Source organism: Poecilia reticulata, linkage group LG6 (genome assembly GCF_000633615.1).
Source record: "Poecilia reticulata strain Guanapo linkage group LG6, Guppy_female_1.0+MT, whole genome shotgun sequence".
Lineage (NCBI taxonomy): Eukaryota > Metazoa > Chordata > Actinopteri > Cyprinodontiformes > Poeciliidae > Poecilia > Poecilia reticulata.
The window spans coordinates 18,659,965-18,679,177 of record NC_024336.1 but is presented as its reverse complement, the minus strand read 5'-3'; the positions used below and the strand labels follow the sequence as shown (position 1 = coordinate 18,679,177).

Genomic DNA, 19,213 nt, shown 5'->3' with positions numbered 1-19,213 from the left:
TCAGTTTGATGTGTGGTCTTAATTTTTCTGCAAAACATTTCTGGAGTGGAGGTTGTTTAGACATGAGATGTGACCATTGAAGGCGACTTATTGCACTGGGATTTATGTAAGGGAATCAGAATTGCAAAAAAAAAAAAAAAAATGCAAGCCACATTTTTTATATGTAAAAATGCTGAAGGATTGATTATGTATTTCCCTTTCATAATTATGCACTATTTGAGTTTCTCTCTCACATCCCAATAAAACAAATTGAAGTTTATGGCTGTAACATGAAATAAAATGTGGATAATCTTTATTATTTTTTTGATAGGCACTGCAATGCATGATATTTCTGTAACTAGGTTGCAACTGTTAATAATTGCACTGCTCTAAAACTTGAATAGTTAAAAGTAGTATACAATTTAACATGGTTAATAAGCATGAAACAAACATTTTTTTCAGCAGTTAATTCAGTTTAATAATAGAAGCACAAGGCATCAACATATCTGTATTGTGTCTTTTTATATCAAATAACATTTATAAAACTATTGTGCAAAACAGTGTCCTTTTAATCTTCAAAGGCTCTGCACCAGTGGATAGTCATAGTCCTCTTAAATTAGGAAATATAACAAGTATGCATAATTTAAACAGCAAATTGTAAGCTTACACAATATATGTAMATTTTTACACAGACCTGGATTTTAAGTGCTCCCTACTCAGTAATGATGAATAAGGCAGATTTTACAATCAGCAAATATAATTGATAACAATACAAAAGTGATGAGCTTCTGCTGTTTGGCAGATCCTTTGAAGGAGCTTAACCCAGGAATTTGGCTGCTTTAAGGTGTTAAAAATGCTTAATCTGAAAGGGAACTTTTAACTTTTGACAAGACAGGACTGTACAAATGTAACAGTAAAACATGCAGTCTACCACCAGATCAAATTCTTACTTCCAAAATACAAAATAAATACATTATGTTTTATAGGTTTCAAGTCAGCTGCTTTTCTTTTCGTTGCGTTCTTACACATTTTTGAAGGTGAACGCAGACAGAGGAAGCCATATATCTTTGAGCTACAGTATACTTTGATGTGAAATAAATGTCTTGAAATATAAAGAAATGTTTGTAGGCCAAACTAAGGTAAACACATTGTGCTAACCTTTTTAAACACTAGTTAATGGTGTCTTCATGTGTTGTCCAACATTTTGGAGATTCTCTTTAAGTGTTTTGTTTTTAGCAGTCTTTTTACATACATTTTCCAGTATGTCTAGTGCTACAAGTAATTTAGTGTTTCTCTAGTTCACAAACATATAGCAGATGGTCCTCTGGAGACTTTCCATGGCTCTTGCTGAGGTGAAGCTTGATGGCGTGCTTAGTGGCGAACTTACGGACACAGAGCTGGCAGCTGAACACAGCTCCATTACTGCTGCAGTCATCGGGAGATTGTGGCAAAAGGAAGGAATCCAGGGGCGCTACTTTCTCAGTGAGAGTGTTTGTGTCCCTTGCAGTCTGTTTGGGAGATAGCTTGGCCAGATCCCTGACTCTGAAGCCCAGATGGGCTTCCAGGTGGCCCACGTACGCTGTTGGGGTCCGGATCTGAGAGGCACAGTCACTACAAAAGAATATCGGCTGACCAGAGTCAAGGTTCTTGAGGAACTTGGTTCTGCCCGTTCTCCTCAGTTGGTACTTGACGTTAGCCAACCAGTGACTGATGGTGGTCATTGAGAGACCTGTGAAGCGAGATATGTGCATTCTTTCCTGCGGGTTGAGATCATTGATTATATACTTTCCCTCTGAAGTCTGCCTCAGGCTGGAGGCAAACTGGGCCTGCAGGAGAAGGAGGTGCTGCGGGTTCCAGTTGGAATGACGACCCTTACGTTTGTGGCCATGCAGAGACGCATCGTCCTCATCTTGTGTAGTGCCTACGACCTCGATTTTTTCGGTTGCACGGGACCGCGAAGGAGGCTTTGTGACAGGGTGAGACTGCGTCAAGTTTCTAAGCATGTCTGAGATATCTGACAATGCATTCTCGTGCAGAGGGCTGCTGGACGTGTAGGGAGACACCACTGTTAGCTTTGCAGGAGTAACAAGCGAGATGGGGGATACAGAGGAGCCGGTAGAGGAGGGTGTTAAGGGCCCTGATCCCAGAGAACCGCCTTTATCGTTTTTACTTTTAGTGAGGTCAATAGGCTGGTCATCACTGGGCTGGCAAAAACTATTATCGACAACAYTTTCTGGCTTTTTGGTCTGCAACGGGGAAGCAGCCACCGCGGCCTTCTCAGTCATGCTCTGGCTGAGCCTGGAAAGCAGGCTAAGGGGATCTTGATTTGGCAAAGAGGGTTTGGCTGCTTTCCCCAAATGAATGTTCATTACGGACTGAAGAGCACTTAGTGGGTTGACAAAGGGCTGTTCGGGAGGAGTGTGACCGGTGATAATGGCGGTGCTGCATCTTAGTGTGGAAGCAAGGGGAGATTTAACTGCTGAGTCCCTCTTGGGTTCTGTTGCTGGGGATGCCCTGTCACTATGGCTCCCCCTGTCACTATTGGCTGGAGTAACTTCCCTCCATTCTCGAGGTGAGTCAGCCTCTCCTCCCTTGTGTGATTCTCCAGCCTCACTGCTACAAGGGGACAGCTGGTTCTCCCTCTTTGGAGACAACTGCTTCACCCTTTGCTCCACCTTTGCTACTTTTTCTGTCACCTTTTTCACTAAATCTTCCATTGCTTGAAAGTTGTTGGTGGGAAAGGGGGAAGAATGACTTAGTGGAGGGGAAATAAGAGGCTGGTTTTTAGCATAAGATGACAAAGCCCCATCCCCTCCATTGAACAAGAACTTCATCTGTGAATTCTTTTCTATGTTGCCCTGCTGAAGTTTAAGGGCACTGGGGAACTGGTAGGCTGCATGTATGCTAGGGTAGCCACCCCAGCTTGGATTCCCGCTCTGTGCCTTATTGATCGCTGAAGTCACAGTGTTTTCCAGTGATTTTAGGATATCAATACCTCCTTTAGGGCTCTCCTTCAGATCATCCTCTGTAAGATAATTATACTTTGAAATGCCATATTTTTCCTCTTCCTCAGTGTCTTCCTCTTTACCAACAATGGCCATGACTTGCTTTTCATTTATATCAGTCTCTAGTTTGGTGCACTCCTCCTCAACCTCCTCTTTCTTGATCTCTTTCAGAGGAGGGGAGGTGGCTGGAGTTGTGTTGGTTGGAACAGGTGGAGGAGAGAAGGTGGAGGGTGCAAGTGGAACGGACTGGACTTTTTGATCAGTAGGTGTGGTGATCCGCCCAGGACTAGGGGAGGTGGCCTCGGGAACTGCTTTAATTCTCTTACCGACCGAGCTGGACACCCTCAGGTAATGTCCAGTCACCATCATGTGAGTCCTCAGCTCTTGGAGTGTGTTATAAGAGCTGCCACACTCCATGCATTTGAGGATCTGGAGTTTATTAGACTCAAACTGCCAAGAATAGCTGGCACCGTTCTGGTGGCTGTATCGATGGTTAGAATTAGCATAAGGGCTGGAGGACGGTTTCTGTGAGGGTTCACTCTGATCTGCTTTGGCTTTGGGGGTTCCTTCTCTCGATCGTGATGAGGTGAGGTCCAAACCAACAAGTCCCCTTTTCTTAGAGGACATGATTTTGGCTGCCACTGGGGCCACTGGCTCCTTCAGAGGCACTTTCTGGTAGTGTTTGGTCTTAATCATATGGACACTGAGATCTTGGAGTGATTCAAAGGAATGGCCGCAATACATACATTTCAAAACCTTCTGGGCATCCTCTTTTCCTTCCATCTCCAGCAGGGACCTCTTACGGGGTTTGGACCAGCGCTTTGAACCGCTGCCTGTTTTGTCCTGGTTGTCGTCTCGGTAGTGGCCTGTGTCATTCATGTGAACGGTCAGCTCCACCAAAGTGTCATAAGCTGCACTACAGCCCTTACAGCGAAATTTGCTGGCCCCAGTGAAGATAGAGCCAAACAGCTTTGGATTTTGCCTGTGAAGCTGGACTGTACTAAAGAGGCTCGGCTCAGAAGGAGCAGGGTGACGGCTCTGAGGAGGGTGTTGTTGTAGGGTCTTTGCTACTGCAGACTGATGCCAGTCAAAGCTGCTGCTGCTGCAGCTGCTGCTGCTGCTAGTGCTGTTGCTGCGGGCTGGCTTCTCTGTCGAAGCCACGGACTGTGTCTGAAGTTGTGTGGAATTCAAGTTCAGTGGTGACCACAAAGGGCTGGTCAGGAAACTTGAGTAGATAGCCTTCATTTGTTCTAATGTGTCCATGCCTATGGGAGGCGTTTTGGTATTAGGATTCAAAGATGCTGGGACCAAGTTGGATTCTGCTTTTCTGGATGGACTCTCAAAGTCTGAGAGGCGATCACTGGCTTCACTTGCATGTGACTCACTGTCCATCTCTTGTCCTGAGAGCTCTGTGGCCTCAGCTGATTCCTGGTCACATGCCTGCTCCTTGGCAGTCCCTACACTTTGCTCCACAAATTCCTCTTTCATGGGAAGGTCATCATCCTGTGGTACTGACGGCTGTTCTCCTGCTTCGGCTTCCTCCACAATCTGCTCTGCCAACTCCTCGGGAGAGTAAGCTGCAAGGAGAATGGAGACAAAGGGAGAAGGAATAAGATGAGTTAAATTGCAGGGAGAGTACATGCTATGTTAGAATAACTGGAGAAAAAGTTTCCCTGCAATGTGTGCCCGAGGACTCCCAGGGATAAATGAGCCATCTGTGTGGGAGCCTTTAAAGCTGAGCTGAGAAATTACAGTCATCCCATTTCACCTCATCAACCGTTGAGGTGTTATTTTCCTCTAGGCGAGCCTGTATTTATATACTACCCCAGCCACATGGAACTTATGCCTCCCCTCTTTACACTCCTTCTATTGGAGGAAAACAAAAAAAGAAATATCTTGGCAAAAACATAATGCACCATTTTATTTATCTCAGGGCACAACAGCTTGAAATGAAAACTAAATCTGAAATTAATGAAGCCCAATCTCACTGTGGCATTCTCCTCTGGGGTAATAAATGAGTTGGATCAACCTCCATCTGTCAGTTAATATGTCTGACGCCTCTTCATCTGCCTTCTCTCTGATTACACACAAATGCAGACTGACGCCCGCATGAACACAGTCAAAAAGGATTTTTCTAAAAAAAAAGTTGAAGTGAGAGGGATGTCAAAATTTTTGTCAATTACATTTTGATAGGTTAACTAGACAACCCACTGTGTCAAGTGGACTGAAGTCATACAGTACAGGTTTTTTAAAATAAAAGGATAACATTTAAAAAATTAAAAAATAAATTTAGATTTCAAGCAAGAAGTCAGTAGGCCTTGTACAAGGTTTTAAAAAGTTATGATTTCAAAAAGAGCAAGATCTTCCACCATAGAGTTCATATGATTTAAAGTCCTTTTTAATATGTAGCTTAGCATCTACTCAAAATCACAATAATACATTTCTAGAGTGCCATCATTAAAACTGTAAGAACAAAATATCTTGCAACAGTATGAAAACTTGAGGGTTTTCATAAAATTAGACCATTTTATTGTCTTTTTTTAGGATTTTACATAGATACCATGTTAAAGAGAAACGATAATATTTTCACATAGTTTTATCATACCGTGAAGATATTATACAGGAGTTGAGGAAAAGGGATTGTTGACCTGAAAATAAGCAGCTTCTCAGTTTGCATGTCAATGACGAATGCTCTCACGAGGAGCGATAAGTGTGCGCATGTGTCCGCAAATAAGCGCACCTCATACAAACAAACACGCACAGATTCCTGTGTTTCCCGTGGCGACAGGTCTACGCATCTAACGCCAACTCAGCCACTACTCGCCCCCGAGCCCCCTCTACCTCATTTCCTGACAGCCTCACTCACAAAGCCGCTCAAGTTGGAAAAAAAAAACAAATAATCTGAAAATAGTGGATGGCCTGTGGACAGGTCTGAGGCCGTTTGGACAATATTGTAAACTAAGACAAATGCTAGGGGGGGAAAAAAACCCTGGATATGGACTCAGATGGTTTGATCAGCTACACAGTTGAGCTTAAACAGGCACACACACACAAACACAAATACACTATGTGACTAAATCTTTCATGCCCTCCCCTCCACCCCCACACACATTTCCAGTCTAAACAAAAATGTCATAGCTGAAATAACTCTCATTTCCAGTGCTAACAGCCAATCTCAAGGCAGCCATGCGGCTGGCGCTGGTCTGATTTGGACCCCGGGGGCACAGTCAGCAGGCAGCCCTACCGTGAGGCCAGCCTAATGGAGACCTGGCAGGTGCGACCCACTCTCCGTCCTCCCGGAGATTTGGTTTGTCACTGGGTATCCATTACCTGCCATTCTCCGCTGATAGGCCCCGACAGCCCTGATCAAAAGATGTCGTCGGGCCCCAGTCCGCTTGGCAGTCAGTGGCATGTCGTTTGTAAAAAGGGCCAAGCAGGGTGTAAATAAAATGACATGATCACTTCCCCGGCCCCTCATGTTCTGGACACAATTATGATAATGCGGACGTGGGGAGAAGGGGAAGGAGGGAGGGGTGGAAGAACGGAGAAGGGGTGAAGAGGTAAACGGCTCGCGCTCAGAGAAACATACAAGGAATATGTCTCCCTGCAAATAGAGTTCAGCTGCCGCCCTCTTTGCTCTCACTTTACTTTTCCTTCTAATGTTTATAAAAATGAAATTGAGGAAGGTTGGGTTGTTGTGTCCTCACAAGCTGGTCACAAATGTCAGCTAGCATTAAAATAGCTTGGTATATTGCTAGACATTTGATTTATTTCAACAAAAGTTGAAAAGAAACTGTTTTTTTTTTTACTGGATCTTCTTGACCCAAGAAAGGCGCATTATATAAACCTTCAATCCCAACTGCAATATTAGTGAATGCAATATCACAATCTCTATGGACGACTTGGAATATTTGGTAAGTTATTAGAAAATGTCATGCATTCACAATCTGCATATCTGGTCAGTTGGGTGGAGTTATTAAACAACTCTTAATTCCCACACTTGATGTATATTTTCAGACACTAAAGCTCATGTAGCGGAGTAGGGATCTTGTGTAAGATAGATCGTAATTAGCATCATAGCTATTTTCAGCAATAATATCACAATCATAAACTTTTCTAACATACTTGATCATGACCACTATCTAGCTAGTCAGAAACTCAGTTCCAGGTCTGTGCAAATGGCATATGAGCGCCAAATGGTCATGTTGAAAACACCCTTCGGTGTGGATATTGTTACTGAGTAAAGAGCTCACAAACTGACCTATTTCTAGTTTCAGTGATGTTGTTAAAACCAACGAGTTTTAAAGAGAGGAAGCACTAAGATGTTAGAAACTATTTTAAACAAAAATCTTTTTTTTCTACAAAATGCATGCAGCCCGCTGAAATGTGAGGAACAAGAGAGCGAGGAAAAACTAGACCAGATTACAGGTCATCTGAGCAGGGTTCAGCAAAGTTGGTCTGCATTGTCTTTTTAAGCTTTCAGTCTTTGTCTGCTTTGAAACACGGTGGATTTGAATAATGTGAAAGTCTTCTTGAAACCTCAGCACTGGAGCAAGAGTCTATCGGTTGGAGGGAACACACTCTGAAATTGCCATTCTGCTAATGCTAACAGTGCCAATTATTAAACACAGCTTAAAATGTGTTTTTGTTTTAAAATAATAAAATTGTGTTTTAGGACCTGACAAAGCATTATACAAACCCCAGACTGAAAATACGCGCAAGGTTAAATCGTGATGAGTGCATTTCGGAATTTCATTATCATATTCCACGTGAAACCTTGTAGGCACAATCCGAAACCACTTTAACTCCCATCTTTGTGTGGAAATTGTTTTAAATTTAAAGACAATAGGGTTATTGAAGAGCAGGCAGCACTGAAGGTAGGGAGAGAGAGAAGTCCAAAAAGACCAGCAATAAAAACCTTTAGAGTCAAACCGTGCTCCCAGGCAATTTAAAATGCAAAACAAAAACCATTATGTCTGAGCACTATCTGTTAATTTAATCCCCAATGACTGATAATCCATCACACAGGGCGACAACCACATCCAATTATTCTCCCTGCCTTGACTGACAACAGAGGTGATTTATCAAGCTAATAAAAGGTGATGGGAATATAGAGGCTCTCTTAGAATAAATTATGAATATTTTGAATACAACAATACTCTTGGTTGCAGCCCATAAGTGATATCTAAGCATATGGGGCAAGCCGTTTTCAGAATCTTCCTGGTGGTTGTTTATATGTGTGGGTGTGAGAAAGGGAAAAAAGAAAGCAAGAATGTGTGGCGGGTTCTTGTAATGATAAACTGAGCTGATGCCATGGTGGCGGGGGATAGGGGTGGGGTAGTGGTGGCAAGAATCATTAGGTTCACTGAATGATTCCTTTGGGGTGGGGTTGGGCAAGAATGGTAGGAGGTGCACTTTCATGCAATCAACATCTCCGCCGCCGCTCACAGAAAAAAGAAAAGGCAACAACAAATTCACGCGAAACACAAAAGCTGCGAGAAAATGAAAGTCTCGTGTTCAGAGGCACACGGCTCAACCTCAAATACATGCCAAGTAATTATAAACAAAGTTAGTCAGTTATATCACCCCCCCACTTCCATACACATTCACACACAAACTCACTCGAACATGCACGTAGATGCAAGTGATGAGGAAAGACAGTGACATCTTGGCATGCAGGAAGCATTCCTGTGGAGTATCATTTTCATAAACATAAGGGCCGCAGACGAGGAGGGAGAGATCATCTGATAGAAATACTGCAGTGCTGCTCTGACGACCAGGAACAACAGAGAGGGCAGGGGGTGGGGGTGATTAGGCAGGAAGGTGCTGTGGCTGTCCCTGACATGGAGGCTTTCAGCGTCTGTCTCCTTCTCTCGGTCATATTGGGATTTCTCTTCAAGGGTTGCTGGAAGACTTAAACTCTGCCGTTGCTGTGTCTTAAACCGGTCCTTGTGTGATTAAAGAAAATCCCACATGGCATCTTGGAGAAGAAATCTGCACACTCGTGATGCATCTCATCATTGTAAAAAAAAAAGAAAAAAAAATCCAAAACACACATTTGCAAACTTTTAACTTTCCAAAACAAACTAATACTATATTTACCCCACCATCACTAAATACCCTTTTACGTTCATTTTTTGAAAATCGTCTTGATGACCAAGAGGAATGTTCCACAGCTGGGGAAACAGTCTGGGGAGGCAGATCCCACCCAATAGAAGCAGGGTAAACAGGATGTGTCATTAGAAACTGTACCTGCATCTGACCCTCGTGGCTAAATGATTGCTTGGTCAAAAACACAACCTTGCCAGAGGCAACATAAATAACAGAAAGGGTTGTCCTTTGTGCGATAGATACAATCTTTCATTTTTACTGCTTTTTGTCCCCAAGAAAGGTTTGGCTGGTTTGAGCAACATATTTATTTAAAAAAGTGCTTAAAATAGCTTTACTACATATAAAAGCAGCACTTGTTATGAATATACCGATGTCTTTTTTTAAAACATAAAATAAAATTACTGATGAGGTACACAGAGAAATCAGCTAAGTGCAAAACCTGTTGGTTTAAAATGTAATCTGACCTGACGATGACAACTCAAAACAAGTGATACTTTCTCAATCGGTGAACACATCACATGAAAGATGTACCATCTCACAATAATAACACTTTTCAATGTGTGTGTGTGTGCTACTATTGTGAAAAAATGGCTCACGCGTTGCTATCTTTTATCAACGAGAAGATTAAAAGTTAAGTCAAAGAAAGCATTAAAGTGCGAGAAGCAATTGAAAAGGAAACTACATTCTGATTAATTTAATTCAGGCAGCGAGAGTGTAAGAGGGAACAAGACTTTTAGCAGATAACAGGATAACAGGAAGGCTGAATGCAGTACAATACAGCTGCTTTGTTTAATTTTTTAGTGCTTATGAAACCTGCTGCGAATCCATTTATGAAGATATACACATGAAGACTACTGTTTTGGCCACACTAGCATTACTAGAATGGACATTTTTAACATGTAGTACAAAGATGTTAAAAATGTCCTTTCCATCATCCCTTGATCTATGTCTCAAAAAATGTGTGAACTTCATGTTGCCTCTGCTTCTCTAAGTAATGACCAATAATGGAAAGAGATAAAGAGTAAATATTTCGCAGCAACCTTAGTTTCTGATAGCAATTGAAATTGGCTGAAATTTGTATTCCTGTGTCAAAGCTTTAGAAACATTGGAAATCAGAAATTAGTCTTAGAAAGTACAAAAGTACTATTTTTACAAACATAGAGCACAATGTTACTGTACAAGTAATGTCAGTCGGTTGCATAATAGTACGTTTCTGGAGTCTAGACAGAAAACTGGGAGTAGTCCCACTAGGTGTTCCCTTTGAGCTGACATTAGAAGAACAGCAGCAACAATAAAACCAAACACCTAGGAAAAAAAAAATTACACGTCTTCTGGATGATGTGAAGCTATTTTAAAGGGGATAAGGTTTATTATTGCTCGTCATCAAAAGAAAAGAAGAAATGAGCTTCTTTTGGGATATTTATTCATTTGTCGATCAGTATTCTCAAAAGACTAACTCTGAAAGAAGTACCATAACTAAAACTACCACAGCAGGACATATCTGTCTTGACATACGTACAATATTTCAGCTGGACGTTGAATGCCTTGAACCAACACCAGTCCTCTGTGGGGGGCCCTTACTGGCAGGAAATGGCTCAGRAACATTACAGGACAGGAAGCCACCTCACTCTCAATCAAATGAAAAACAAAAAGAAATCTGCTTTGTAGTTTCTTCTCAAGTTTCTTAGCTGTCTAAAACTCTTTAAATAGATTAGAAAAATTTAGTCTAAAACAACCCCATTCTGTCAAAACAGGAGCAGATCAGTAACATACCTAAAATGCCTTTCTCTTGTACACATGTGTCAAAGTAACACACTCAATCAAACTTAGGTCTCTCCTTCTTTTCCCTTTGATCTTGTCAAGCCGGCTTTAAGTCCCACGAGAAAAACTGTAACAGGTGATCTGTGGCCACTTTAAAAATTAATATATTCTGACATAAGTCGCTTTTTTAGAGATGACCAGGAGAACGGCGCCCCTCACCTTTTTATAGGTTCTCAGCTCATAACTCAGCGACAATATTCAGCTTTTACATGCAGTGTTGTTCCAGGCAATCATGGATGTCTTTGTCGGGTTTTATTTGTGTGCATTCCCTACCCCCTGATGGCACTGTGAATACATTGTGTCCGCCAATTGTAGTGCAGGATGTGTGATATGGGAGATGGGAAAAACAGAGAGATCATTCTGGCCCCAGGCGAAGCTTAGGGCTGAACCTTGTCAGTGCGCATAGTGAGAAGAGAGAGAGAGAGCGAACAAGCGAATGGATTCAACCCTCAGCTGGTTGTTGTGTTATGGCTGGACCTCAAAGCTGCCAGCTGCACACACAGACCCCCACGACCTGAAAATTTATCCAGTTTATCTGACAGGAGACAAGTCACGAACACATAGAGGCCTCCTGGTACTAACTCCAACACAGAGGAGGAGGAGGTCACGGAACGCATCGGGCCCCGGTTTGAAGCAGCCACAATAAGTGATAAAATATAATGGAAACAAACACAAAATCTGCACAACCTTCTTCCACAGGTGCACAAACAAGGCCATCAATATAGCGGCTAAAAGAGAAGGCAGCGTTTCAGTCACATATTGCTGTGATACTCTATCTTTGACAAAAATGTGTTCCGTCTTGCCGCCTCTCTCTTTGTGCACTTTTCTCAAGCATTTCTAGGTCAAAGCTCTGTGAGGTTTCAAACCGGTATGCATTTTTATTAAATTTTTATTATGTAGCTTATTAGAAATGATAACAACTGAAAAAAATCTGATCTGATATAAACAGAGAGAGTTAAGGCTAGTTCATAACAGTATATAGAGAAAGAGATTTAGATAGATCTTAGCTATCTCTTTTCAAATACAGGGTAGAAATTTTACAAACTATTTTAAAACACCCGCAATCACTGGATAACAAATCATTCCGAGTTTGACACTGAACATATTCTGTTTGTGTTTTCACAAAAACAGTAGCCTTCAAAAATAACAAATAATGTTTAAAAAAATATCTCTGTTAATTGTGAAAAAAATCCACTGTTGGATTGCATTGTTTAAATGCACACCACAGGGGCGATACATGTTTCAATAACTGCCCAAGAAAATGAGCAGTCCAAGTACACCAGCACTTCTAGCTGTGATGTGTAAAATTAGTAGAAATGTAAGGAGGAGACTCCTAAGTAAGAGCATACCAGGTAAGCTTTGATGAGTACCTCAGGACCTGCATGATTTTTTGGGATTTTTATTTAATGCATGTACAAGATTCCTGCCTCGGGCAAATGATTGCAACCTGAAGCAGGAAGCGGACATTAAAAACCCTAACAAATTGTAAAGCATTTACGTAAACACCTTGAAAATTCAAGCTGGCAAACTTGAATGTTTCCTTGTAGCTGAAATTACACTGCATGCAATGAAAAGGCTGTGGGAAAAGTAAAGCCTGTGGGTTTGCTCCATCAGCAGTTGTGATGTTTAGCTTGTTTTGCCACCAACAGTGTTTTATCGTTTAAACTAGGCTTGTTTAAAACCGGCCTGATCTCCTGCCTGTGCTCTAAGCTGAGAGCAGGAAGTTGTAAAACTGTCTGAAGCAAAACTGTCTCAACAGGACACACAGGAATCAGACTCACATTACCGTTGCTCTGATATGGAGTCAGATGAGACACACAAAGAAAATATCTACGGCTACAATTTAAACTAACAAGAAAAAAAAAAAAAAATATTTTCCCGTCCTGCCAGATGTCCAATAGAGCTTATTGGAAGAATTTAAAGAGACCTCTATCAGTCAGTTGTTGTTCATTGTGTAAAGTGTCTAAGACATTGTCAAACTTTAATACTTGTACAATAAAATAATCTCAGTTAAATTGATCAAGGAAAACTAAACAAATTCCAAAAACAACAGATTTCAAAACACATCAAAATTAAGAAAAGAAAAAAAAAAGTCCAGGCTTTTAAAAACATGAATTAAAAGGGTTAAAACTGGATATGAAATGATGGTCTATAGTCTATAGTTGATGAGTTTCTGCAAGTGTCCAAATCCAAAAAGGTTCTGAGGGGAATTGGGCTTTGCAGATGACCGGCTTCTTCTGCTAAAAAAAAAAAAACTAAACTGGAAGTTAAATGAGCGCTACGTTCAAAGCTGAATCTTGGGCCAACAAAAGGTCGTGAAAGGAGAGAATAAACTTGGGTTGAGGAGCAGGACAACTAAATCCCTCCTACAACACACAGCTGCTGCCATGATCGCCTAGCAACGAGGAGGTGATGGACGCAAGCTGAAGATGGATGGTCACCATAAATCACTGTAGTGTGTGGGAGGAGGACAACGTAGAAGGCAGAGAGAAGGGAACAAGGAGAGGACAAAAAACAAAACATTCTTTTCCTTCACTTTTCTTTCAGAACAGCAGAGCCAACCTTGCCTTGACCTTTTAACTGTACTTTCAAATCAAATATCTTTCTGAATCGGATGGTTCTTGGGATTTTTCTAGAAAAACTACATGGGGACGTACAGATAATTATGTCACTTCCACTGGATCTTTATAAACATGTACACCTGCAAAAATACCCTTTACTTCTCCATCAGACACAACAATGGATCATGTGCCGGTTATCAAGGTATCCTAAGATTTAAAAAGTTTCATAATCACTAAACATTAATTTTATTGAGATGCTAACGCGAAGAGAATTTGTTTTGCCGTTGTACAGAGTGTAGAGTAATGCTGGGTAATGTACCACCATCCCTAACCTATTGATGTGCACTGCTTTATTAGTACAATGTAATTTATTTTGAATCAGCTTAGTAATTTAAAGTTCTTTTAGTTTTAGACTAATTTCAGTCTAAAATCAAAGTTTATCAATCGGCTACAGATATCTGGATTAAAAGTGATTTTGAACACCGTTTTTACATGTTTATTAATTGTGTAAACATATACCTGTTTTAACCAAGAACGATAAGCATTATAAAAGAATTGAGTTGGCCTCTCTCAGTTGAGTTGACATTTCTAAATCGGAGGCCTAGACCAGCATACTTCTTGAAGCATTGAACTTACTTGAATTTTTTCTTCTTTTTGAGCAGTCTGGTGTCATTACTGTCATATTCCTTCATCACATGATTGAAAAAGGGTTGCATCAAACAAAGCCCTCTTACAGTTCTGGGTTATGCTTACTGGGTTTATTGTAGACCAAATAAAAAGGTCTAAACCAGTCAGACTTAACATTGACTCTTGTCTAAATGAGGCCCTTTTTGTAGCCTCAAGACTGAAAGAAGGTCTAGTCCTCAGTGTGACTGTAATAATCAATTGTTCAACAACAGCAGGAATGATTGTTGCTCATCAACCCACGAGAATCCAATACCAGCCAAAGCCAGATTTGACCAACTTTTTAAAAGATGATGATAATGACCGCCTATCTTTCATAAAGCAACCCCTCAGGCAAAGCAATCTGGGTAGTGTAGTTGCGGCATAAACATCCCTGGGCTATCTGATTATGGCTTACTGCTGCAGCACTGGTGTCTAGTAACACTCAGAGAGCGCTCAGCCATCCATCACACAGTGAGTGTCTGTCTCAGGCTTTCCACCCTGCTTCTTCTCGTCCTGGCTCTCCAGTTACAGCCATACACGGCCGGCCTAAATAATATTCTTCATGATAAATGGCGCTATAAGCCTGGTATCCATCATTAATCTGATTTTTAAAGAAGCATCCATCTTGGAGAGAGCCTGTTAGGGCCACGGGAGAGCAGAGCAGCCCGGGTTCATTTAAAGGCCAGGCTGCTGCATGAGTGATACCTGTCAGCCCTGTTCATCAGGGAGCAGTGCACACACATTAAACATTGACGCCATATGGCCTCATGTGCACACACACACGCACACACACGCACACAAGCATATCTGCGGTAATTCTCTCCATGTGTGTGTCTTTTGTACATATATTATGAGTAAACAACACTTTCACATTTGTCGGACTAGTACACCGACAAAACATATTTCTCGCCTTTATTGAGACATCTTGCGACATGTCATGGAAGAACATTCTGTCACTCATCAAGACGCAGCTCAGTGTAACTCAATCCTTCCTGTCATCTGAAAAAAATCTCCCCCTCCCAAACACTCCTCCTCAAGGGTTTCAGGAGAACTCACTCTTTCCTGGAAAATCACTCACGCGCATACAAACAAAAGTTTATCTCTCACTTTCCCAACTCTACACCTCACTCTCCGTTCCTTAACTTTTAGGGATGTTTTTTTGGGGTTTTTTTGGTTTCTTTCAGTCCAATCCCTGTCTTGTTTTTCCTCTCTTTCCTCTTTCTTTCTCTCCCTCCTTGCCCCCTATCCACCTCCATTCTGTGTGTATCTGGTAAAGCCTGTTTGATAAATGACACACGTCACCGTGTCAGAAGCGAAGGGTGGGTCAGTGATAAATGACTCTGTTGAAAAGGAAATCGGCTCTCTGGCATAGCCGGCCTATTCTCCTCGTGGATTGGGTTTCAGGACCCCTAAAGAACAGAGCAGCTCAGGTTCCCCGAAAAAAAAAAAAAAAAAAAAAAAGAGCACACATCCCACCAGGCTCTGACGCTCTCTCACTTCTTAGAGGAAAAAGGTGGGTGGGTGGGTTGGTGGGGCTGTGGGGATCCAGCCTGTCCCAATTGTCGCCACAGTGCAGCTGCATCCATCACAAGAGCGGTGGGACTATTTTTACAAAGCCTCCGAGTCGGTGCCAAGACAGCAGTCTCTGCTGAAAACCTCAGCTGAAAGCACACTGAAAGCTGAAAGGGAAGAGCGACTGGCTAACAGTTTTCTATTTGTGACACTACTACACCACTTACACTCCTCTCTGAGAGCCCAACCCTACGGCTTGACATCTGCCAAGTGTGTGTTAAAAAGGAGAGAAGGCCCATTTTACCGCCCCCACCCCCCACCATCATCCCCACCGCCACTGCCTCCTCCTCTTCCTCTTCCTCCTCCCCCTTGTGCCCTTCTTCTTTTTTTCAGCTAAAGTCTCTCTTTCAGTCACTTGCTGGCAGGGTGGCACTGTTATCATTACACAGGCAGGATTTATGGAGTAGAGGCCCGCAGTTAAAAACAAAAAAAGGCATCTGTCAATACCTGTGGGAAACACTTCGTCAGCCATCCTCCTCCTTTCACTGGTGCTCACAGTCTCATTAGGTATGCACTTATCAGACACATAGATCACAGACGTGACTTAACTTCAACGGAATCCGTCTGCAGGACCTTTCATTAGCAACAAGGCCTGCAAGGCCAAACCACTTGCCTCGCTCTAACACCTGCAAACAAGCAGAGGCAAATTGTTGTTGGAGTTCTCAGACGGTACTGGTGCAACATGTCAAACTGCAGCTCCCCTGCTGCTTCCGTAAGGACACGCTTTTCACACTTAAACAGGAAGGCAGACACATATGAAAGAGGAATAACTGTTTTCACCTGCTTTGTGACCCAGACACAACATGCACGCAGGAATCTGTATCACGGGCTGTAAAGGTTTGCATCGTCACTAGTGCCAGATATGTACGAGCCGGTTAGCGGTTCTAATGGAAGTTTTGAAAAGTTCCTGTTTCCAGATAAAGCAGAAATAGAGTAACGCAGGGCTGCCTCACTCCTACCTATTTCTCAGCTGGTTGATAGAAGATTCTTGCTTTGATAGAAGGCGAATTTAGCTCTGYATAAACATGTTCCAGTTATGGGGAAAAAAAAAATCATGACGTGTAAACTAACTGTAGGAATGCCAAACATCACTCTTTAATTAGTCAGCACTGTTTTAGCATTTCAGCTTGAAAGACATGAGTGGTATGTCTGGTACATGCTCGTCCAATTAACAGGATAATATCAGCGTTTATCAGGTTTATTTTATGAAGAACTTGAAAAGCTACATTTTCTGGAATAAAAAAAACACTTGAACTATAGTAACATCAGTGGTGATTATTTTATGTCTTTGTTAAAGTCTATGAATCAAAATTTTTTTTTTTACAAATTACATTGTTGTATCATTTTAAATAATTAATGTTACATTATCGTAGCCGCTGTAGGAATATGACTGCTTCTAACTAAGTGCAACAATAACAAAACACTTATAATCCACAAATTACAATTTTATGTTATTTAAAAAAACATATTTTTTAGGTCCTAGTTTCCTTTATTGTACGCTTAATGCAGAAAATGGCCCAAAAGCAGGACACATGGTGTGTGCACTCAACCAACTTAGCCATCCATCGCCCTACTTTACATGTAAAGGTAAATGTAGGTTATTGTATCATTTAGTGTTATCATGAAAAAATTAATACATTTTACTAAAAATAAATGAATAGTGTTTGCGACTCTTAATTTTGCTGCTTGAGAAAAAATAGACTGTTGGCTACATGAGTTACCGTAAATGCTGATAGATTTGAAAACATGACTGAATGCCGGCTGCATGGCGAAACACTCGGTAGCACACTTGGTTTGCAGCAAGAAGATCCTGGATTCAAAACCCGGCCGAGGGTCTTCCTGCATGCAACTGGTTGACGATTCATTGGAACAACACAAGTTCTCCACGCGTGTGTGTGGGTTCGCTGTATTCTGTCTTCCTCTCAGTCCAAATGTGTCTGTTAGGCTAATTTACAGTCAATATACCATAATTTGCCCTTAGGTGTGACTGTATTTGTGCATGGTTGTTGGGTTCTGTGTTGTACTGTGATGGACCAGCGACTTGCCCAATATACCTCTTGCCCAATGACAACTACAGATAAACCCCGTCCTTTGTGACACTACACGGACAAGCTGGTATAGAAAATGGATGGATGGATAATTGAACACAATTATTGTGGGTAGCTAAGTGGTGCCGTTATACTAATTGAAGTAACAAATGTACTAAAGTGACACATTTTATAGTAGGCAGGTCTTGGTTTTAGAGCAGTACCTGCATTTGTGAGGCTCTGACCGTGTAAGGTGATATTACTTTAATAGTTGTTGCATAAAACACAGCAATGTCTCACGATAACATTTTAATACTACATATCACATCCCTTCCATAAAATTGTAGTATTCTTACCTAGGATTATAAAATTGTAAGGATGTCATAAGTGACCATGCCTGGTGTTAACACTGCATAACAGGTTGTCACAATCTGACTGGGCATGTGCTGTTCTTATGTTGCACTAGTGACGCGCTAAGACTAACAGATGGAGTGACAGAAAACTTAAAGCCCACAGGTTTCACAGGATTAAGGCCAGACTCCAACAGATACACTACAGTCATGATGCCTTTCATGGATAGAACCAAATCACACACGAACACACACACGAACACAAACCCCAGCGAAATGAGTATAAGTGCCAATTTAGATGCACACTCACATCTACAACTATAAAAGACGGGTGCCAATTTGCCTGCTGCATCCCTGACCATGAAGAACCAGGAAACTGTTGTGGGATGTTAACAATTTTAAAAATCACAGAAACAAAACATTTGAAGCTTCTGATAGAAAAGAATGGGGGTTATAATACAGAGCTATTTGTAAACATACCCAGATAAGACAGTGTGTAAAGAACATTAACAAACTGTCTGGCAGTTTCCACTTAAATTCAAAGTGAGTTGCAGAAAAGTGTCTCAAAGTAGCAATATATATTTTTTCTGCATGGTAGGTTTTTATCACAACCTAGTCTCACACTTTAAACATTAGCATGAATAAACAATTTTTATAGTTTTAAGTATGAATGGACTAAAAGTTAAAAGTTTAAAACGTTATGACATCATAACCTCTACGATCCACTGTCGTACTGCAGCTATTGCGTAACGTCATTTTAATGTCATGTCAGAGAAATTGACTGCAGTTTTCTCTGACTATCTGAAGCATAGAGTAAAGCATTGTTGTGCCTTTTCACCTGTTGCTGGGCACTGGCAGTCAGCTGGCTGACACTATACAAGTGATCGGACAAATTAAGCAACAAATGTTAACGTGTCACATTTGTGTTACTCTATAGAGCAGGAAAAACTCCTGGGTTTAAATGCTATTTGTAGTCTTTGCATTAAAATTACAAAAAATGAATGTTATAAATTCTGATGCTATTTTCTCAATCATATACATATACACACACACACACACACACACGGTTTATTAAACTAAATTGTCTGAGAGGGAGAGAAGATTTATAATTTTTAACTGTA

The 19,213-nt window shown here is 41.4% G+C and overlaps 1 protein-coding gene across 1 annotated transcript in view; it reads right to left on the bottom strand.

Moving 5' to 3' along the window:
• Window positions 1–957: 957 nt before the first annotated feature.
• Window positions 958–19,213, bottom strand: part of tshz3a (teashirt zinc finger homeobox 3a) — a 21,672-nt gene continuing 3,416 nt past the window's right edge. Inside the window, exon 2 of the mRNA XM_008411646.2 lies at window positions 958–4,561. Within this exon, the coding sequence (XP_008409868.1) occupies window positions 1,263–4,561 (3,299 nt within the window). The 3' untranslated portion in view covers window positions 958–1,262. The remainder of the gene's footprint in view (window positions 4,562–19,213) is intronic.